This window comes from Periplaneta americana, chromosome 10 (genome assembly GCF_040183065.1).
Source record: "Periplaneta americana isolate PAMFEO1 chromosome 10, P.americana_PAMFEO1_priV1, whole genome shotgun sequence".
NCBI lineage: Eukaryota > Metazoa > Arthropoda > Insecta > Blattodea > Blattidae > Periplaneta > Periplaneta americana.
This window is the reverse complement of record NC_091126.1, coordinates 81,707,317-81,732,268: the sequence shown is the minus strand read 5'-3', so window position 1 is coordinate 81,732,268 and position 24,952 is coordinate 81,707,317. Positions and strand designations below refer to the sequence as shown.

At 36.1% G+C, this 24,952-nt stretch overlaps 1 protein-coding gene across 4 annotated transcripts in view; it reads right to left on the bottom strand.

The window, feature by feature from the left end:
* Window positions 1-24,952, bottom strand: part of LOC138707830 (serine-rich adhesin for platelets-like) — a 1,123,723-nt gene that overhangs the window by 374,222 nt on the left and 724,549 nt on the right. The window contains exon 1 of one of the 4 annotated variants that reach the window (XM_069837796.1): window positions 535-881. The exons of the other annotated variants lie outside the window; for them this stretch is intronic. Coding sequence (XP_069693897.1) covers window positions 535-677 — 143 coding nt within the window. The 5' untranslated portion in view covers window positions 678-881. Of the gene's footprint in view, window positions 1-534; window positions 882-24,952 lie in introns of those variants that run through there. 4 annotated transcript variants of the gene reach the window in all.

The window sequence follows — 24,952 nt, the reverse complement described above, 5'->3', positions numbered from 1 at the left end:
AATAATAATAATAATAATAATAATAATAATAATAATAATAATAATAATAACAGTTACAATAACAACAACAATAATAATAATAATAATAATAATAATAATAATAATAATAATAATAATAATAATAACACTCGTGGTGATAATAGTAGTGACAATATTGGCCACAATACAATGGACGAATAATAGTAGCAAAAATAAAAATTGCATAAAAATAATAAAACGTTTTACATCGGTGGTGAATAATTATATAGATTCCAACGATGCACGAAGTAATTAAATACGTTCGTATATAAAACCATTGTAAGGAGAAACACAAAGCACAAAGTGAAAACTCAATTGAGTGGTATTTACGAGTGTCATAAAGCATCAATTGAAGCACATCATCTCTCTCTCTCTCTCCCTCGCTTGCCGTCAAACGCTCATTCTTTCTTTACAAATAGCACGCGCTCGCATGACTGCAGTCGAATTCGCCGTCACAATTATCCACCTGAAAATTTACACCAAGCAACACAAGCTAAAATACAATGAAGAACTCACCGGGATTCTACGAAGGTCTTTGAGGATGCATTTCCTTTCGACGGATACACTACATGACTCCAACCGTTCCACGTTTTCCAAATTTCTAACGGTCCTAAACACGTCTTGAAATTGCATTGCCATATCTGACAACAAAACCACATGTCTTCAACTGATATATATTTCCCTCTATTCCTAAAATTTCACTGATTGAATTAGAACCACTACTGCTATTAAGCTGTCATCGTCGCATCTTCCCAAGTTGTGCATAAGAACACAGGCACAGTTGTCGGCTAGTATGAGTACAGAACATTTGTTGCCACGGGTGCGTCTCCATCTCCTACTATCAGCTTCACAACTGCTGAATGAAGCTGCTAGCTCTATGACGTCACTATCCCGGCCACCAATCAAATCTCTACCCACACGTATCCCTTCCCCACCAGTGCTTCCCCATCCCTCAATCTTTTCTTTGGAGTTGTGCCAATTTCGATGATCGTCTACTTTTGCCTGGATAAATGCAGCATGGTGAGCAAGACAAGGAACGACGCTAGGGGATGACAGTGCGCCTGGCAGGAAAGTTATCAATTATCGGAGTCAAATTGACAGATGAGCTCTATCTCCCGCTATTAGTTACCTGCTAACCGTTTGATTGAAACCTATGAGCGTTAGTATTGTTACCTACTGTTTTATTTTCTTGTATATAAAAATTATTTAGGACTCTACATAGAGTACATACAAGAGATAAATAAATAACACTGAAGACACGCCTCTCTCTGTGTGTGTGAAGTTCACGGTCACTGGTTCGTACCTGCAAGTCTACACGGTCCCACTGGAGTTCACCCTGTGACCTTCTTGAGTCGGGTAAAACAATTCACAACAGGAAAGCTCTAAATTCTGATGAATATCTCGCTCAATAAAAACAAAAAAAGGTTAAAGTATTTATAATATTTGAAGGGGAGTTGGTCATTATCGCATGCAAAGTAATGGGGAAAAGTAGCCTATCTTCAAGCAGTCGTAAATGTAACACAATTTATCACAGCTCTTTCATTTTAAAGCTTAATATATATATATATATATATATATATATATATATATATATATATATATATACACACACACACACACAAGCTTTAAAATGAAAAAAAAAATGGTTACTCTACAGTAAATCTTTACCCTTAAAATAATTTTTGAATTGAAACAATTTTTTTTAAATTCACTAATGCCTGTGATTTTGTGCACTCTATTCACTTATTATAGCACAAATTGAATTGAAATTCTAAACACTTACTGCTAATAGATATTAATTAATACCCTACTAAAATTATTAATATATCCGTAATATTATGGGCATAGGGCTTATACCAATCTTCGTCGTCATTTCTTTTTAATTTATTGACGATGATTGGTTTCATTCCTCTGCCCATAATATTACAGATATATTAGTAATTGTAGTAGGGTGGGTGTGTTTTAGTATCTATTAGTACTAAGTGGCCAGATTTTCAATTCAATGTGTGCTATGATAAGTGAATAGAGTGTACCTGATCACAGACATATAGTGAGTTTATAAAAAAATATGTTCAAATTAAAAAATTAATTTAAGGGTAAATTTACTTTAGAGTAACCATTATTTTTTCATTTTAAAGCTTAATGTCTACACACATCATTAAAAAATGAAAGAGCTCTGATAAATAGTATTATACAGTGCGATCGAAAAGTCCCTCCGCAGCTCTATTAATTTTAGTAACACTAGAATACAATCCTGAAGAAAGTTGGCACTCTCCCATTCATTTCGGTTTGACAATCTCACACCCCCAGTCCTTCAAATGCTTAGCGCCCAGTGCTGCCACTTCATTTCTCTGCCAAATACTCTTGAATTTTCTGCCTAATGAATTCTCGGCTACACAACACTGCGGAGAGACTTCTCGATCACACTGTATTTATGACTGCTTGCTATTTTTTCCATTATTTTTCATGCGATAACTACCTTAATAACCGCTGAAAACTTGTACAATAAATTGAATGCAATCGCAATTTCAAAACTCAGAACGTGTACGCGATGACCACTATCGATGGCAGGTATATAAAATTTATACCTGTAGATACGAAATGAGGAATTTGTTGTTCGTTAACTCCTAAATTCACGGAATTCTTGGCTTAAATTGGGAAACATATTTATTTTTTCTCTATCTCTTACGACAATTTAACTACATGATTAGATTTATATTTAATTAAATTATTTCTTATACAGTATAATAATTTTAGTTTTTCGATTTATGTAGGCTAAGTGGACTTTACGTGGACGCAATGGAAAGTCGCTGTAAATCTGCTAATACTTAAACTGCAGATGCCAAAATATACGCGTTCATAATTTCATGCAATATTTACAGCGTTATAATGAATCATTTTAGGAATACATTAAGATGTGTGACGTAACATTTAGGTGCATAATTGAGGGGGTAGCCGGAAAAAGGGTCCATAAGAAAAAGTCATGTTTCGAGAAAACAAATATTGAAAGATTTATTTTTATATAATTGCGATTTGAATGCTCTTTTATCAAAATAACAATTTACATACTGTTACAATAATATTTGTCAACAAGTTTTTGTTAAATAATGCATTCCGACTTTAATAGCGTTATATATATATATATATATATATATTATTAGAGCATTTTATAGGACCTTTTTCCAGAGAACAAGTTTACTTTATCAAAATACTTACAATATGGTAATATTTTAGCAGATATTAAACATCAGCATTGAATGCCGCACATTCGAGACGTTTACAAGTTCAAATTCAGTTTAGTAAAATTATATTTCTTACATATATCTCATAGTAGCGTCATAAATTGTACCGAAAACGTAAAAATCAAGAATGTCTGTTGGGTACAAAATACAGATTATAAGTTATTTAGTATTAATCTGGAATGGATTCACACTCACTTCAAAGTTTATCTTCGGAGTGCAGTTTACACTTTAGTGCACATCCTGGATGGACTGGCACTCACTTTGAGAAACATCTTCACTGATGTTTGCTGAGTTCCACAACTACGCAACGGTGCATGGGTTTATTCAATTATCTACCCTGCCGTCTGTTTACAAGGTATTGGAACGGAACTATGTAAGCAAGTAGATTTTAAAACGGTGAATCAAATTAAGCATTCTCCTGAAAAAGGGCCTATAGACGTATGGACCCATTTTCCGGCTACCGCCTCAATTGTTTCTGTAGTCACTATTACATACTACCATATGTGAAATAAAACTTAAACTTGTATAGAATGCACACATATCAGAAATAAATTACGTAAGAAGCATGATTTTCACTGCTGGTTCTTAACAAAATAACTTTTAAAATTGACTATTACATAAATGTTTCCTTGATTACTGAATTTGAAAAAAAATGCTTTCCATTTGATGATTAAAAATCACTCTAATTAAACTAATAACGTCTGTAAAAATGATTCTAATTCTTACATAATAGTCTACTTTAATCGTGCTTGACTTATGAAAATCTATACAACATTTCAGCTTTCTAACATATTTTATTTTTTTAATATGTGCTCTATATGTAAATTTAAGAATATATTTTTTTCACATAGTAGTCTATGTAATAGGGAATAAAGAAAAATTGTTCACCTAAATTTATGTACGTCATTTCAAATGATTCCTAAATGATGCATCGTATCACTGTAAAAATTCAATCAAATTAATGCTGTAAATTTTTGTGCATTTGCAGTTTAACAATTAGAAAATTTTTTCCATGGCTTCAAGTACAAGTCCCCTTATTTACCCTCCTCATGGAGTCGTAAATACCACAACTATTAACGCCTCGTCACGCCCTCGTCAAGATTCTGATAAATAAATTTATTTTATTATATTTATATAAATTTATTTATATTATTTTATTTTACGGCGCTTTATCATCAGCTTAGGTTATTTAGCGTCTGAATGATATGAAGGTGATAATGCCGGTGAAATGAGTCCGGGGTCCAACACCGAAAGTTACCCAGCATTTGCTCTAATTGGGTTGAGGGAAAACCCCGGAAAAAGCCTCAACCAGGTAACTTGCCCCAACTGGGAATCGAACCTGGGCCACCTGGTTTCGCGGCCAGGCGCGCTAACCGTTACTCCACAGGTGTGGACTTCTGATAAACAAATGTTGGATATTTTTAGTTGGTTATTTAACGACGCTGTATCAACTACGAGCGTCGATGAGATTGATGATAGTAAGGTGGTATTTGGCAAGATAAGGCCGAGGATACGCCATTAATTACCTGGCATTCACCTTACGGTTGGGGAAAACCTCGGAAAAACCCAACCAGGTAATCAGGCCAAGCGAGGATCTAACCCGAGCCCTAGCGCAATTTCAGACTGGCAGGCAAGCAGCTTAACCGACTGAGCCACGCCGGTGCCTTGTTGGATATTAGTTAACAAATAGGGTATTAGCAAAATTATGCACGAGTAACATTTTATACCATTAAAAACATCGATCATAATTCATTATATCACTGGGGTAGCAACCAAGAGCAGCTATTTCCAATGCTAAACAACACAGTGAGATTCCTAGTAAAGCAACTCGTGGGAATATATTTTACTTTCTAGAATACCAGTGCAAATAATCTGTGTAATAAAAATTACTAAAATTATCCAACAAATTTGTACTTTAAAAACACTTTTTCCACGAAATATGCATGGTCATATTTTACGTACCACCCACAGCTTTAATAAAATTAAATGTCGTAATTTCCTGAGAAGAAGAGAAAATTACTTACTTACTTACTTACTGGATTTTAAGGAACCCGAAGGTTCATTGCCGCCCTCACATAAGCCCGCCATTGGTCCCTATCCTGAGCAAGATTAATCCAGTCTCTATTATCATATCCCACCCCTCAAGTCCATTTTAATATTATCTTCCCATCTACGTCTCGGCTTCCCCAAAGGTCTTCTTCCCTCCGGCCTACCAACTAATATTCTATATACATATCTGGATTCGCGCATACGTGCTACATGCCCTGCCCATCTCCAACGTCTGGATTTAATGTTCCTAATTATGTCAGGTGAAGAATACAATGCGTGCAGTTCTGTGTTGTGTAACTTTCTCCATTCTGCTATAACTTCATCCCTCTTAGCCCCAAATATTTTCCCAAGCACCTTATTCTCACACAGCCTTAATCTATGTTCCTTTCTCAAAGTGAGAGTCCAAGTTTCACAACCATAAAGAACAACTGGTAATTTAACTGTTTTATAAATTCTAACTTTCAGATTTTTTGACAGCAGACAGGATGATAAAAGCTTCTCAACCGAATAATAACAGGCATTTCCCATATTTATTTTGGGTTTAGTTTCCTCCCGAGTATCATTTATATTTGTTACTGTTGCTCTCGAGTATTTGAATTTTTTCACCTCTTTAAAGGATAAATTTCCAATTTTCATATTTCCATTTCGTACAATATTCTCGTCACGACACAATCATATAGGCTACTTTGTCTTTTCGGGATTTACTTGGGTCCCTATGACCACGGCATGGCGCGTCCTCAGGTTGCGGATCGAGGAGAAGGCCTCCATATATGGAGTGTAGCTGTGAATATAGCTATTGAATAAGCAGTCGCGGACAGTCGATGAGGGGTGGTCCTGCTAACAACCCAACACCGTAAAAAAAAGCTTGTTACGAAACCTCAAAATAAGCATCGGAAGGGAAAATTACATAAATAACACTGTCTACAGCAATATATTAATCACAATGAATCTTTCCGACTCAAAACAACGTCATAACATGTGTGGGAAGAATTTTTAGCTCTATCTCCTACTCAAACCTGTTTCATGTTGTTCACTACAGTTAGTTTCATTTAAGTTGTTTGATTCTTTTGTAGGCATTCCGACATCCTCTTATAAGTGTCCAGAATTAATCCACAAGCAAACTTGATTGCCGCCTTTCATTACCAAAAATTATGTGGCATGTGTTAATGACGCGATGAACATACGTAACGAACAATGAAAGTGTTCAATGACAGTCCTTTCAAGGAACGAATCGTTAGAATACCTATAGTATGACTTGAAAATTCATCTACCATTTTGTTCGTTTCCGCTTAGATGTCAAAGAAATAATTTTATTATATGACTATTTCGTTTATATGACGTAATTCCATTTTCGGCCAATGAAGTGTAATGAAATTCTGAATTCCAACCGATCACAGTCATACATTGGGATAATTTCTGCAGCTCGATTTATCACTATAAATTTATCGCATGGTCGTTCTTTTGTTTAGTCAGTGTTGCAAACTGTTTCCACGTAAATTGATGAGCATAAATCCATGGTACTAAATAAAGTGCGAAATCCTAGTACTTGCAAATCTGTATCTTCTTCTTTTAATTCCATGTACAGGGACATCATTTTATTTTTACTAACATTTTTAATATTAACCTGTCTATACCTTTAGAGAACCGGAAACACCGCTTGCTCCCCCCTCCAAGACTGGAGTTCGATGATACTGGCGTAAAACACAAATCACTCTACTAGGTATAGGAAGGAAGAAAAGTAGTTCATCCATTTACGTAAACTAGGAAATATCGCGATTTTGAGTTTGATAATCTTCATTAGGTTTTTCTTTAATCAAAGTACAGTACTGTATTAAGAATAAGTGTTTTTACTCACGAAGTGAGTTATCCATGCTAACGTATTCATTATGCAGTGTATATTATACTGTCTACAGCACATTAGCGTACAATATAGAGAAAGAAGTTAAATTGAAAAATAATCACAATATGAATGTTTAAACACAATTTTGAAAATGGTGGCCGTTCATTTCGATACAGGCTTCAGTTCTTTTGTGCATATTATCGCACTATAGACTATTGCATCTAATTCCAATTGCTAGTTTCGTCCTTCGTACTAGTAACTCTTGTTGAAATAATTCTGTACCTACTCTACGTACTGTAAATTCAATCTTCACTTCTGCCCGACCCGAAAATATAAAATTACTCAGACATGCTATCTACTGTCCGTCCAAGTGGTTATGCCGCAGGATTGTAGAATGGAAGGAAATCACGTGACAGTTAATTACTTAACGAGGCCCTTTTATTTAAGTTAAATTAAACAGCTGTATAATATTACGTAAACTTCCAATTCCTAAGAGAAATTAATGTTTTCAGAAAAGCGCTAAGACAGCCCAGCTATTACAGAGGGGCGAGCAAAAGCATGTGGGGGAAATCGGGATGCGACGTAGGCAAACGGACAGTGCCTGTGCGAAAATATGATTCAATATTGAAAGCTCTTTCGTCACTGGAAAACGCGAACATATTTCTGGAACGTACTACACTCAGTAACTCAGTACTGCTTACTATCTGCGGTCTTGGTTCTGTGTGGAGTTGGAACTTCCTTAGTAGAAGGGGTGGGAGTGAAGTACATTCAAAAACTCAGGTACAATAAAAATTGAAGTAAAAATAAAATGATGTCCCTGTACATTGTATCTAAAAAAATAGCACTCCTTCATAACAATTTTTCATTATTAATTAACGTATTAATCAGGTTATTTGTAATTATACTATAAAATTTTTAAATTAAATTATGATTTCAGCAGGTAATGAAAACATATTTCTGTTATAAGAACAAGAGAAAAGCGCCAGTATATGCAATTAACATTTTTAAACCTGTATTTCGCTTTTCTCAACGGGCATTACCGGTACTGAATAATATTCAATTTATTTATGCAGTAATCGTTATTCATCTATTTCGATTTCACAATGTCTGAATAGGTTATTTACATTTTGTGAGAGAATTTTAGGGATATACTATTTTTTGTATTTTTATTTTATTCACGAAATAGTCCTAATAAATGTCACTCGATGTCTGAGATTTCCCATGTGAGATGTGACATTACTATAGATAATTTTTACTCTCTTTCATATTGAAAGACATTTAGAAACACACATTTTATAAACATCTTTATGTAAGAGAATCCATTTGCAAGAAATAATTCTGCATAATATTTGTGTCATGTTTACGACTTAAGAGTATTTTGATACTTTAAATCACTTTAAGTAATGAATGTTTGGCAATGTTATTATCTAAATGTAGACGTGTGCCTCGCCCAAGGACTCAGTACCGCATGGTAGAGAGCGTTTTGCTAAGTGGAACGTGCAGCAGGCAGTTTTTATTTACGTATTTTCCCCTCACTGCTGCAGAGAAATGTTTCCATGAGTTGGCAAGTGCTACCGTATTGATTACAATGTTGCAATTGTTTCTAGAAACAAAGTCGACTTTGTATTAAATACAAATAAATAAAGCAAACTGACAATAGAGAATTCTGTTCCTTTCGTCTTAAGGATTCACTCTGTGACGTTAATACCACTTAACACCTTCCAATGCATCTAGAGTCAATTTCGACTGAGTCATAATTCTCCGTTATGTTTTCAGCGGAACGCCCCTTCCTGTTAGACGAAACGGTTGTATGCTTCACATGTAATATCCCCTCTTAAATTGACTCGTGGATATTAAATACTGTATGTAACAAATCAGTCCAATAATTCAGGATATATCGCCGCACACAGACAGATAGGAGGCATGCCGAAAACGTTTCTTTTGAGAAACATACAATATATATAACACAGTTGTATGAAAAGTGTTCATACAACTGTGTTATATATATTGTATGTTTCTCATCTAACTCATGAACACTATTTAATTGACCTTATATGTGACGTTTCTTTTGGTGAATATCTAGAACTCGACTTTTCGAACCACAATGACATCCCTCTATATTCCGAACAAAATAATAAAACACAAGACGATTATTCTTTGTTTTGAAATATTGTAGGTCATGTAACGCCACAATTTCAAGACATCTAAAATAGCTGTAACTGAGTATTAGAGAGATGGTATTAGGCGTTCTAAGTTAGAGGCTTATCTATGGAAAATTACCTGATATTCGACTTGCAGTTAGGAAAAAACTCGGAATAAAACCCAACCAGATAATTAGCCAAAGCGAGTTCCGAACCCATGCCCGAACGGAGCCTCGTTACCCTGAACTATACTGTGTACCATTTATTTTGAAAGTAAAAGTATACATTGCCCGCATCCTTCTAACCTCCAAGCACTTGGAAGTGGCTGCATTATTCTTTGTTTTGAAAGAATCCACTGCTTATTTTTATAGGATATAATTAATTTAAATGCTACACAGACATAAAAATACCGTACCTGAAGCAACATATGGTACCAGTTCCATTACGGACGTAACAGAATCATTAGCTGTCCTAAACAAAACTTAGGTCTCTGACTAATGTCTTGCCTATTCTACCGAGATATTTTTAATCCCGCCGACAAGCCTCCATGTAAAACTTCCTTTCGTGCACTGACAGTGGAATATGTCCACTCAATATTTGCGAATGTCTTCTTTTCACTAATGTCTCATTCAAATAATGCACATTTTCTTTCTTCTTCTCTGGAACTTTTTCATCCTTCTAAGATATTTTCTACATTATCGCGCACTATCAGATTATATTTCTCACATTTAAATTGTGGGTCTTCAATTAAAAATGATATAGTGTGATGTATAAAAAGTCAGGAATGCTGTTATCGCTACTCCACCGAGCAAAAATGTTGTCTGAAGCAAGTTCTTCATTACAAACATACGTACAACTGGTATACTTTGACACAACTTGCATATTCGTACCTTCATCTTGTTGATCACCAACTTTCAGTGTCAGACATTTTTTCTAGGCGCTTTCTCTCCAGATTTTCCTTTATTTTTTTTTTTCAGAGTCTAAAAATGACCCTCTTGTTTTCGCTGTCAATTTAGTCATCTCGCTTTGGACATCCCAAAATTGTTCATACAAATCTTATTAAATATACAATAGTGTTGGTCCCTCTGTAGAAAAATATCATTTGTATGTTCTTTCACATTTTATACTTCAATTGTATAATAATAGTAGTAATAAATAATAAATAATAATAATAATAATAATAATAATAATAATAATTACATACTGCACACACAATACTACATTATTTTACGCTATATAAAATAAACTTTCTTACAATACAAAATGTTAATAAGCTAAATTTTAATCAATTAACCACAAATGTAGAGTGGATCGGAGGAAGATGCCTGACTTTTTCTTTGATTGAAAATTTAAGATACTGTTCATTTAGTTTTGAATTTCATATTGAAATATCAAAGCCTGGAAGTTATTTTGAAACTATAATTCTGGTACAAAACAGAAACCATTAATTACGTTGTTTATAGATATAAATTTTCTTCTTGCCTGCGCTGTAGGCATCTTTCCCCGATAGTCGGGTAAGATGCCAAATACAATTAACAGATATACTGATATATGTATTTTACCTGAACTTGGTTTGATTCATGTATTTAACAAAATTGACTAATGTTCTAATGTTCATGGACACTTTTTCGCTCGCTTATCACTACTTAGCAACACAGTCATTACACATATTTTATTGCCGTGTGCAAGACACTTCTTGCACACAATGAATTCAATCCCGACCATTTTTTGCCATCATTCTATTTTAGGCGGCGTTTAAGAGTACGATAAAAAAACCCGTATGCTTGCAATGCTCTAAAACAGTTCATATCCTCTGTTATAACATGTTCCATTGCAAGTTGAAGGCTGTCCTCAATTCACTGACTTCTATCAGAGGATCTTACTTAATGTTTACACATTTCCTGCAATAAAACAAAAAATAAACTCTTGCAACACGTTATCATCTTACCCCGAAAAAAGTGGCCATCATCCCCAAGTATCGGGGTAAGATGCCTAGTGCTGTGACGCAACCTAAGATGGCGGAACAAGGTCATTAGTTGTTAACAATACAAACTTTAGAACTTTTACTACAATATCCATTACAAAGGTTTGACAGTTATTATGAATTCAAGGATGTATTAAAATTTTAACATACCTTTGCAATTATTTTATAGCAGAAAAATGAGCTGTTTTCTTGCTTTTCTTCTTCTCACAACAAGAATACGTGGCAAAATGAGTTAGCTTCCACTCTACAGACATTCAACTATCTCAGTGATCATGAAGACATGTGCGTGGCGTTCTCTCTTGGAAGAATGTGAAACTACAAAGAAATAAGTATCTTCCCCCGATATTCATTTTCCCCTGATTCACTCTAAGCTTCACATAGTAACAGGAGAATAAACAACACGTGGACACTGACTCTACTTTAAGCACGTAAAAAGGGAAGTAGCATTCTTTGGATATTTTCCATGCCTTCCAACCAAAACAGTTGCCATTCCATAAGTGACACTTACTGCTTGAAGTTTGGTGTCATCTTCCAGGATATTAGTATTGGTACTAGTTTTACATTCGTCAACAGTGATAACTAATAACATAATTTAATAACAATGATTTTGGTTATTGGTTTCACTGAACTGTTTAAAGGTTTTTATTTTAAAATAATTTATAAATATTAGATCTTTACTTTAATACTGAGGCGGATCATTTAAGCAGGTGCCTTCAACACTCTGTGTCAATCCCACTTGTTTATTTACTTTTATTTCCAAATGAAATATTATAAGGCAGAATCCAGATGTATATGCATTAAAAGTTAAGAATGACACCGAGTGCAGTTCAGTGGATGTGGTGTCGGTCATGAGTAGACAGTGGATGCGGGATGATTTATCGTTGAATGTAGGTGCACATTTACTATATGTTACATTTTTTTTTCATTCAGACCACTGGCTCAACAGGTTTTAAACCTAAACAGACGACGTCAACATGCTACTATATCTCCGTACAGTCAGAAGGAAAAGAAAAATAACGTACTGTAGTACATATCTTCAAGGTTCAGTCCCCGTCATCATTGATGCAATTACCAGCGTTGCAGTAAACGACGATATATTCTCGTAAATTGTCGAAGCTGAATCGTCTTCGCTTATCGCTTAAACAGTTTTTGTATCGAGAAAATTTCTGAAGAAAACCTCTAAATTGGGGATCACTCAATTTCTTTAGAGGAATATTTATACTGAGCATCATGTTTCACGTGTCGGTAGACCCGCACAACTAAATGATGATGATGATGATGATGATGATGGTTCCTCGGATTTCCTGTGGGATGTACTGTTGCAATGTTCCTCTATAGCCTGAGTTGTTCTGGTTTTTATTTCAATTTTACATACATTACACACGATATTGTCTTCGTTAATACATAACATGTCACTCTCATATTTAATTGCACTTCGTATCTCTGAGCGAATTTAACGTTTTGCCATTATGAATGGATCAGCACAACATATTCAACGCGTACTAAATACTTGAGCAGGATAACACAACTGCACACATTGCGTTGCAATGTTACTGTGAACAGATCGGGGTTCATTCGTTTTGTACGCTCCTGTACTCGCCAGGTACACAAAAGAGACACGGCGCGGCACGTGCCATATGCTCTGATACGAAACAACTTCACTTTTCCTTAAGTCATCCCATATCTACTGTCTAGTTATGAGGGCTTTTGAATCTGGTTCACAAGACTGGGAAATGTAATGATAGAGAATTGCTCACAAGGACAATGCACCTTTTAAACCGCTGGCTGCTGATTTGTGAGTGGCAGTTAGGAGAATTAAAGACCGTTAAAAATACCAAAGAGAAAACTGAATGACAGGAATGGCACATAAAAGGATTGGGGGTATTGTTTTTTTTTTTTTTGTTTATAAACTATACCGGCTAACAATATTAACTTTTAATGCCTATAAATCCGCGCTTTGTTTATAAGAAGGTTCAATCACCAGTCTAAAATGACATTGATGGTAAAATTATTAACTACGAGGGTCTTTCGGAAAGTAATGCCTCCTATATATTTTCATGGGAACTATAAGAGATACAGAGAGCATAGTAACACAGTTAAATAAAGCAAGTTTTCAGCTACATACTGTCATTTTTCCACATAGTCACCACTTTTCCCTTTGCATTTTTGCCAGCGATGAACAAGAGCCTGTATGCCGCGCTCGTAAAAATCTGAACCAGCAGAGGCAAGACACTTCCTTACAGCTGCGATGACAACATCCTTGTCTAGAAAATGTTGCCCACGTAGTCCCATCTTTCATAGGCTCAAAGAGATAGAAGTCTAAAGGCTCTAAATCCGGACTATACTGTGGTTGTGGTCGTACAGTCCAGCCAACTTTCCCAACGTGCTCGGTGGTCTCCAAACTGGTATGGAGCCAGGCGGTAACGTGTTGGTCTGACTGAAAATTCAGGCTTTCAGCTTAGCCAGCGTGTTCTTGTAGCGTTCAGAATTATTAACAGCTTTTGCAGGCGGCAGGACATCCAAAAGAATCACACTTCACTAATCCCAAAAGACCGTCATTTTCGCCAATGTTGAAACGCACTATCAACCGCCTCACTGTATCATCTCCGAAATCTTTAGCAAGTGTCAATGGGTGGAAATCGGTGCAATGTGTTCGGCAGTGAGGAATTCATTAAAATATCTCTGTTCCTTACGCACCTCTGTGTCAGATACAATTTTGGTAGACTTTCCTGCTGCCACTATCAATATGATCCATACAACCAGGAACATCGAATTCGTGCCGGAGATCCGCAATAAACACATTCTCGCAAACCGAATCGAAAGCAGAACTTGTTAGGTGATTCGAATGCTATATAGTCCTCTGATCTCATGCCTGGTTTAAAGAACGAAAACTGCCGATTGGAAAGCTATTTGACGAAGACAACAAAGTAAGAGATACAATCGACCGTGTTCACAATCAGCCGAGATTGCTGAAGACGAAAGCGAATCGTACGAATCAGAATGTGTGGCCTCGCCAGATAAGAAATCTCGATCAACTGTCGTAATTACTGATGAGATGGAAGAAAAGCTTGTTGCTTTTTTTTTCAGGAAAAAAAGGATGAAATGCATAAAAAGGTGACAACAATTCAAGCTCGATTGAAATACGTAAGTATCTTGCTACAAATTCATCGATGGAAAAAGCAACTCGTTCGAGGGGGCAATAGAGGAATTTGTTGAACAGTTTGCGCTATTTGATGTTCTCAGACTTCGAAAATTCAGTAAATCTGGGTCATACGATTCAGGAATCAGACATTCAAATTTGGGCCATAGAGCGGGTGTAGCGTAACCAGTCTCCTATGACGAATCCTGGGCAACGACTCTGTCGGTAAATTGGAATGTTCAACTGGCTTCATATTGGTGAATGACGAACCATCAAGTACACGCTATTAGACTAGACGGCATTTCGGAAGGCGGTCAGCTGCTATATGCGCCGTAGCATTTCTGGTATGTGACGTCACAAGCTTGCACAGTAGAACCAATCGGAATCAGTATATAAAAAGTACTTCCGAGTTCGTTTGTTCACGTGTGACTGTTTCAATACACTGAATAAGTAAAACTAACATTTACTGTGCGTAAGGTAAATAAATGGAAGAAGAGACTGTAAAAAGACAAGTATTGCACAGGCAGACGCGGAAAATAGTGTTTAAGGTATATAATTGCTTTAAAAACGTTGACGAGCAGAATGCTGCCGGCCATCTTGATGCTGGCTGCAACGTTGCCAACGCGCAAGAAACGACTGCAGAAGCATGTGATGTGGAACTGAGAACCGCGCAAATAATATTATTAGTGAAGGAAACAGGGTTTATTTGGTGTCATGCTTACAGTAATCAACTGCTAAGGTCATTATTGTCTTATGATAATTTAATTTCTCTCCTGCGCTATTTGTACTGCACGTGCGCGTGAAGTACGATGTGGCAATGTTGTACGCTGCCTTTCTCTCTCTATCTGTCTCTCTCGACGCAAACGTTAGTAGGCTACTGCCTTCCGAATTGCCGTCGACTCTAGTAAAGAAAAAGGTTTTATACAAGGTGTTAAAAAAGCATCCAATATTTTAGGAGGTGCTAGTATGCATCAGAACAAGAAAATAATGTCTAATAAACATGGGTCCTACGACATATACTTTCTGAGACCTGAACACTTGTTCATAGGATGTGCTCAATGTGACGTCCATTCATGGCACTGCAGTCCTCTGCCCTTCGGCGTAAAGAATCACGCACTTTTTCAAATTTGTTCTAATACGTTAATAAGAAAGTCCTGATAACGATCCCCAGTTAATCTCTGTGGTAGCAGGTATGGCCCCATTAATCTATCACCAAGAACACATGCCCGTAAGTTGTTTGAGAATCGGTGCTGTTGCCTTATTTCTTCAACTGCATGGGGATTTTCATCAGCCTACACATGCTGATTACCAAAATTCACAACACCATCTCTGCTGAACCCCGCTCATATCCGCAACCAGACTTTTGTTTCCAGTATTCCTTGCGCCATATCAGTATTCCATGCCAGGGGTGTCAACTACGGTATGATTATCTGGTCACCTACGCCATGAATGGACGTCACATTGAGCACCTCCTACGAACAAGTGTTCAGATCTCAGAAAGTATATGTCGTAGGACCCATGTTTATTAGACATTATTTTCTTGTTTTGATGCATACTACCACCTCCTAAAATATTGGATCCTTTTTATAACACCCTGTATAGGCTACGTGAACTTAATTATAACTATTACAAATGATGATCATCGCCATGTTTGGAGTCCTGTGTCGAACGCATCAACGTAAATAAATGTGAATTATTTATAATTATAGCCTGTTGCGATTTATTTCGTATGTAATATGACAAATGTAAAGGTCGCCTCTGCTTAAACGCACTGCAAAATCAGAAGTTTCTTTTTAGATTAGATAACTACGTCATTATTTCTTGCTAATTATATAGAAATATCCAATATTTCTTTGTGACAACTCGAGTTCTTCCCTTGTTAGGGCAAAGAGTTCATATTTAATATGCTTGAATTAGGCCGTTACCCAGGACACAGGATAACATTGTTCCAACTAACTCTGGAGACCAGGAGCAGATTTCAGATTTCACATTATATTGCGATCCCTTTGAGACTTACGTTTCAATGGTTGTAATGATTTTGTCACTACTTCAAAGGAAATTAGATACTGTTGCGAACGTACCTCATTTAAATGTCATGTCATGATTTACTGAGTGAGAAAAATAATATTCCCTTACATTTGCTTAGAATTTGCTGAAAGAGATCATCAAAACTTCACTTACTTACTTGCAAATGGCTTGAGAGGACTAGGAGGTTTATTGCCGCCCTCACATAAGCCCGCCATCGTTTCCTATCATGAGCAAGATTAATCCAGTCTTTAGTATTATATCCCAACCTCCTCAGATCCACATTTATATTATCCTCCTATCTACGTCTCGGCCTCCTCAAAGGTCTTTTTCTCTCAGCTCTCTCAACTAACACTCTACACGCATTTCTGGATTCACCAATGCCTTCTATATTCCCTGCCTGTCTAAAAAAATCTTTACTACACTTAATTTTCCAAATATAAGTATTAATTGGTGATACAATTAGGAATACAAAATTAACATATAAACACATTTTATTTCACTATTATACTAAATATAAGGAGAAATCATTATGACGCAAAAAATAGATTTAGTACAAAGTTGTGTAAAAGTCAATATCTATAGGTTATTTTGAACTGAACATTAGTAACTAACTAGAGTTTGGTTTCTACATATGTATAAAATTTACTTAAGAACATGTAAACTAGGTACGGTACTAAATGACTTTCAATAAAATATGGGCCACCGGCGTGGCTCAGTCGGTTAAGGCGCTTGTCTGCCGATCTGAAGTTGCGTTCGGACGCGGGTTCGATCCCCGCTTGGGCTGATTACCTGGTTGGGTTTTTTCCGAGGTTTTCCCCAACCGTAATGTTAATGCAAGATAATCTATGGCGGATCCTCGGCCTCATCTCGCCAAATATCATCTCGCTATCACCAATAACATCGATGCTAAATAACCTAGTAGTTGATACAGTGTCGTTAAATAACCAACTAAAATAAAATAAAAAAAAAATAAAATATGTGGTAACATCGCGAAGGCCACCACTGAGGCGCTCACTAACGAACCAGAGATGCTCTCAGGCGTGGGTTCCATTCCCACTTGGTCTGATTACGTGGTGGTTCCCCTCAGTTTGCGTTGGTTTTGGAGGGCCCGATTGCGGTATATCGAAAAACATTTTTTAAACCTGATAAACTGAAAGGCTGTCCAAAAATAACAGCACACCGATATCGTAATTTTTCCCTTAACGCAAAAAATGAAGTTCTTCGTAAGGAATACTTAAACAAAGATTCCAAACTTGGCCATTGGCTCAAATATTTTTTTCGGACTAAGTTTCTTTCCATCTTCCAGAAATAGGTGATATTTTCGCAGAATTTACGTCAATCGCCCCCACTAATGACATGGAGTTTGCAGACTATATGCTGAACACATATGTAGATGGAGAAGCCCTGTTTCTTCCTCCTCTCTGGGCGACGGAACCATCTGATGGCCCACGAACAACAAATGGACCTGAATCCTTTAATTCATTCTACAATTCTCAATTTTATTCGCTATATCCCAACATTTACAAGACCATCGATGTTCTACTGGAAATGCAAACACTTGCCCGCACCAAGAATAAATTGTGTAAATTCCGGACAATGTAACATGAGAAAAAAAAGTACGATCGACAAAGTTAATTTCATCCTGTCTCTATGGCAGGAATATCGGATTGGAGATTTTGGACTCTTGCAGTACATTAAAGTGTTGGGGAAGAAATTCCATGCAACAAAGTTGTAGATTTTTATGAACATCAAACGAGGTGACATTATTGTCACTGAAGTATAGACATACTCGTATTTTTAACTAAGCCATGGACAGTCCTAAGCCTGTGAAAATTGGAAGTAAAATGTGGATATGTGTTATAACAAGTATTTACACACCCCTTAAGTCAGTCACCACGTGTTGCTGAGTCTTGCCGCAAACATGCCCTTGAAACTAGCAGAACTATGCTGCAAACGGGTTGTTTTTTGACGCAGAAAATTACGTTTCTAGAAAATTATCGCAAAAGTACTTCCCCGAATATATGGCGAATCCTTGGCCTCATCTCGCCAAATACTATCTCGCTATCTCGAACCTCATCGACTCTAAATAACCTGGTAGTTGATACAGTGTCGTTAAATAACCAAGTAAAAAATTTCGAAACATTAGGAGATTTATGAACATTGGATTTCGTTTGGTATGTGGTTCTATCTGAACGTGTTACCTTTGTCCAAGTACTTCCACAACAAATTCTGATAATGGAAATCTAATTTTAAATTGTTTTTCATCGAGTTCAATGGACGGAGTCCCTCTCTTGTAGAAAAAACGAGGAGTATACCTACGGCGAAATTCAATATCAACATCAGATGAGATACTAGATTAATCAGAAACCTGAAAATACTTCATTCACCAGTTTACTTATAAGGAGAAACCTCTTCTTTTCTTTCGGAAATATTTTATAAATTTCAGTTACGAGAAATAGAATTAACTTGAGAAAATTCGTCAGTTATATTAAACTTAAACTTAAAATGACATAGCCTAGAGTAAGTATTTACACAACCGAAAATTCGCAGTCAAGTATAAATAAAGGGTTCAAAGCCATAGTGGGCCAAGTGCCATTTATTAAAAACGGAGAAAGCAAGGGTTAAAGTTAAGTGAATACCATAGATTAATGATGATTGACACATCATTTAGTTTGAACGTGTTTATATTACTTGCTATATGTTTCCATTGAATTATGGTAATAACTTCATTTTAACCCCGTTTTCTACGGTTTTAGTAAATGGCGCTTGGCCCAGTATGGTTCTGAACCCTTCAAATGAAGATTAAATGTTTTAATCTGTGGTTAACCGTTTTTACAATTGAATTGGTCATTGCTAAAAGGCCCTTTGTCCAAAAATGTTAGTTCAGAATAAATCGAAAAAAACTGTTTTTAAGAAATACTAATCTTCGTAGAGCAATGTGGTCACTGTCCATCATAAAGGTACATTTGTGCTTTCTAGAAGCACAATTTTTATTTTCTTGTCACGTGTAGTTTGTATAATATTATTAATTAAATATTCAAATTTAAGGGCCTTTTAGCAGTAAACTTAAAATAATTTCACATTTGGTTAAAAATGGAGTACTGTAATAAAATACAGGATTTTAAATTAAGTAAACTACCATTATTTCAAGTTAAAAGTATATTTCTCTTCTTAAAATATATTTCAATTACGTATTACAAAGTTTTAGGCCCTTGTTTTAAATCTAACGTGACGATTTCATTCTGTATTTTCTCTATGTTCTGCTAGTGGAGAATTTACAACTTTCTCATAATCAGCTAACTGTTCATGGGGAATGTAGCATAGAATTTTCCTAATATCCTGCATTTTGTCTGGGTTGATTGCAATCAATTCATCATAAGCAGGACGTTGGGGAAGGACTATGTTTTCAATTCCAGGTAAACAAAGAGCAAAGGTATGCCTAATACAACCATCAATGAACTTGGATGTTGAAACAATATGAGGAAGAGTGGCATTGTACATATATTCATAATAACTCGCAGGGGAGAATGACAACTTCGAACACCGAGGTACCTTTCTACCATAAGATTCCACAGAAAGACCTCCTCTTTTGTAAAACATGGGCCACCAGTTAATGAGTGACTATTTTTGTGCATGCGTAAATATTTTATATAGCCTATAAAGATTTTTGTGGCCCTTAGGAAATAACATTTTTATGCAATATTCATTTAAGTCAGTGATTTCAGTGTAAATATTTAGAACTTACCTACAATCCTCACCAGTTCGTCTTTCAGCCACCAATTTTCCAGAGTAAGTCACATGTTCAGTGCCTTTAACTTTGGCTTTCTTTGGGTATTTCGTTTCCAACTGCAAGTATCACTACGTCTCTTTTTGATTTTCAAACTCTCAGTCTCCATTTCAATTAGCCGAAATTGCGTATAATATAATAATTTGTATTAATACACAAATAAATATCAGAGCAGAATAAACAGACCGCTTCAAACAATAAAGATAGCTGATAGTATAGTAAGTATAAAGGTTTGTCATCAGATGGAAACACCGCTAAATGCCAAGTTCACAGCTAGAAGGCCCTCTATCCTGGAGAAAGAGCATTTTAGCATGACACTAAAAATGAAACGCTCAACTGTGCGTGCGTATGAAGGCTTGAGGAAAGTCCTTTTAGCACAGATTCTGTATTTATATGTAAGGATGTTGAATCTGTAGTTAACTCATTTTTGCAAAAATACGGAGAAAGGGCCTTTTAGCAATGACCAATTCAATTGTCTCTTGGAATTTTTCACAGAAAACACGTCATAATCTTTTCTGATTCTTTCTATGCCTTCTGTGTGCAGCGACTTGTCGTGAACTACTGGGAGAGTATTTTTCACATTCGGAATCTGTGACTCAGATTATGAGGTAATTATGTAGGTATGTGAAATGTAACAAGTTCAGTAAAAGTCAGTGGAGACACCGGCTTAGCTCTGTGTGTAGGTGAGGAAGGTAAAGTGGTGTTCCGGTATTGAACTGGAAATGAGTTAGAATCTCGCTTTGGCTCATTATCCGACTACATTTATCCAAGATTATCCCCAAATGAAAGGCGAATGTCAGGTGGTCGTCTGACGAGTCCTTTGTCTCATCTCGCCAAACAATATCCAATTGTGACCAATTTAATTGTTGCCAGATGACCTTGTAGAGAAAGCAGTGGTCTTAAATAATAGATTAAATTCAGGTTATGGTCTATTTACAATGAAATACAAGGAGTGTCGCACAATTTGATAAGAAATTAGACGTTTTATATACGTTTTTTTGTAATTCTGAGAAATAAAACTGGAAATTAAACAGCATAGTTTGAAAGAAAAAAAAATCTCCCAAAAATTAATTACTACATAAAAATATTTACTTTTTATTGCGATTTTACTGTAAAGAATTACTTTCCTCACGCTAGATAGTTAAATATATTTATTTTAAAAACGTTCTTCAAGAATTAACGGTCGTTGAATTGGTTTTGTATCGAATCCTGTGAAACAAAAGTATATTTAATTATTAAACGACTTAATTAATGTATATTTTCAAAGGTCAGTTAAGTAATATAAACTATAAAGATTAATATCATTCGAAACATGAGAGAGTAACAGAATTTTTAAAAGTATAAAAAGCATCCTATGGATGAATATCAGGTAACTTTATCAGGCGATTGGAACCCCACTCATCTTCGCCACATCCTTTCCTCCCCTATCATCCTTTCATTCATCATCTCGTTACTTCTTCTGATTTTCAGATCGCTCTACAGGCCGCCCTCCGAAGCTGCTGGCTCCCTCGACCGGCCTCCGTGGATTGTATTCAAGTGATGATGGATAGCTTCTGCAACGGAAACCGGGGCAGACCTTCTCGGGGGAGGATGTCCGCCTCGGACCGTTAAGGGAGCCTTGGGGGGGGGTTGCCAAAACAGGAGTGGTATGTGGACTCTGTTGGCTGTAGGGACCGGTCGTTAGGGGGGTTAAGCAGTTAGGTCGGTGCGCGTAGAAGATCGGTGGGCACGCAACTCATCCCATATGGGGGAGTGTGCAATAGACCTCAGATCGTAGTGCGTGAGATGTTCCTTCCCTTCCAACAACAAGAAAAAAGTCAAGACTTAGGAGAGTCTGTTAAATAAACTTACACAGTTTTATATATAGGCTCGAAAAGTACCCATTAAAACGTGAATAAAACAAGTAAAAAAACTTAAAAAAGGACTTAAAACAATTTTAAATCCAACTATTCAATTATATGTTGAATAATTAATCTCTCTGCAAATGATTTACCGCCGACACTAAATAATCCGAATCATATGTGACTAAAAGAAAATATGAAATGTCACTAATCGTTCAATCTAAATTTATTTTTTACATCACAGTAGCGTGGCTAATAAGAAAGAAAAATAAAATTATTAACGCTATATGGCAGGGAACCTGAATACTATAACCGAATTCCAATTAGACCACATGATATAATTATTTTATACTGTAAAAAAGCAATGTCAACTCATTTTAGAAGTTTTGGATGAACCTTGATCGTTCCTCGCTGGAACGATCTATATGTGGTTGAACTGGAGAACTTCCAGCTTCCTTTTCACTACTTCTGCTCCAGATACGTATTAAGACTTCAATGTCCCTCTGCAGCGAAAAAGAGGCCTATTGGTGATAGCAAATTGAATCTTGTCTGCTAATCTACATACGCATGCCCTTGCCATATACGTAAGCTTCAGTATAAATTTATTAGTCGCAGAATAACCATTGCAGAGTAAACAGCCAGATACTTAATTAGACTTTATGACCTGAAAATGTCGGTCAGTACATTGCAGCTATCCATAGACCTAGAGATATACGAACGACGCAATCTGAGAAATCCGCAGTTTGCTGCACCATAACAGTGCGACACACGTTCGCAACCGATTTCTCCTGCTTATGGATTTATCCCTTTGCTTTCGTCACAGCATAAGCGTATATTATCATAGATCTATTCCGATTATTCGCGATAATAATGGGGATAGATGTTGCGTTGAAACAAAATAACATTAATGCTAATTATTCTTAAAATTAATTCTTTAGTAACTTAATTACTCGTACAAGAGGTAAAACGTATTCTGGACATTATTTAACATTTTCATTATCCTTATTACATGCCAATATTCACACACACATACCTCTCTTTCAGGAAACTGCAAAAAAATAATAACGATTGAACTACAAACAAAATTAACCGCCTAAAAATCTATATTTGTAATTTTGTAAAAACAATCTTTATCTTCTATTTACATTTCTCGAAGAGAAACGCCTTTTCTTTATTGTTTTCCGTAATTTTCATAAACATTTTATCAGTCAAACTCTTAGCTTGACCCTAAAGATAATTCCAACGGTCCTTTCCCTCGTGGTTTTTTCCGATTACGTTGCAACGCGGATAACCCGATCCCGTATAATAGAGAGTTTTCTGTATTGACCTGCATCTGCATCTTGGATCTAACAGTGAAATAGTATGTCGACATATATATATATATATATATATATATATATATATATATATATATATATATATAATTTTGAAATCATATGTACGGAAAATTTCGAACCCATGTTGAATACAACACTGTATATACCATATTGCAAATTAACAGATGTTAATGTCAAAAGATAATCGAAGTTCTAGCTAGCTATGTGAAAGTTAAAAATGTTGGAGTGATGGCTGAGGAAAGTAGAGTACATGCAGGAAAACATCTACAACGTGCTCCTTCACCAATAAAATTGATTTTTTATTTGGTTATTTAACGACGCTGTATCAATTACGAGGTTATTTAGCGACGATGGAATTGGTGATAGCGAGATGATATTTGGCGAGATGAGGTCGAGGATTCGTCATAGATTATCTAATATTTGCCTTGTAGTTGGGAAGTACCTCGGAAAAAACCCCAACCAGGTAATCAGCCCAAGCGGGAATCAAACCGCGCCCGAACGCAACTTTGAATCGGCAGGTAAGCGCCTTAGCCGACTGAGCTACGCCGGTGGCTAAATTGATTTGGATTCTCTGAGTTCTGAAGTATTGTTTTCGAAGTGGAAAGCAGGTTTATTAGCCATGCTGCTAACAAAAAGCAATATATTTCATTCCTAGATATAAGAAAATGGGATGTACTGTATATATAGAGAGAGTATCTCATAGTAGCAAAAAGTAAGGATTTCAAGTACAAACTAGTAAAGGCAATAAGTTCTCACTTGACATGAGGGTCACTAATAAACCGTTTGAGATATTTCATATGTTACATTAAGATCCGATACTGGTTTGTTTGTTTATTTCTATTCATTCTTTTCCTCTTTTACAGTGCTCAGAGAACGAATAACTGGCCAATGCTCGTCAGAAGATAGTTGAAAAAGCGCTTTTGCACGAGACTGAATATCAAATACGTAGTACCCGTCCGTTCTATGTAAATTGACCGGTGTTGATTCTACGAACTAGCAGAGTGTACCATCCCACTCCACGAATACTCTGATCCCTTCAATGCTCCGCGCACTGTAATCGCCTACGATTACTTGTATACAACAACAGTGGCGATATCTCAGCCGTCATGTAACATTGAACGCGTAGTAGCTTTTCAGAGGATAGTTTAGGTACTACGTTTTTCAAGGTACTGCGCTTGTCAAAATGGAACGATGTTATTGCAATGAATTGGACGTATATATTTTCTTCCCAAATTAACTGATTTAATTCTTTGAATTTTTAGAGGGTTTGTGTAAAGAACATAGTATAGAGCGCTGTCGTCGACACAGTTGCAGAATTTCAGCACTGAATTAAAGGTGTTCGACAACAATTAAAAATTAGCAAAGAGTATTTAAAAGAATTGAAAACTCAATGAGGGGTGTGCAGTATTGCTTACAGATGCAAGGACAGCGTTCTGAACGCCATCTTCAACAAATTGTAACATACGTAGAACATCCTGCTTGTTAAAATAAGTAAAACTGAAATACTTTATGCTCAATAATTAATAACATTGTTAGAAAGGTGTAC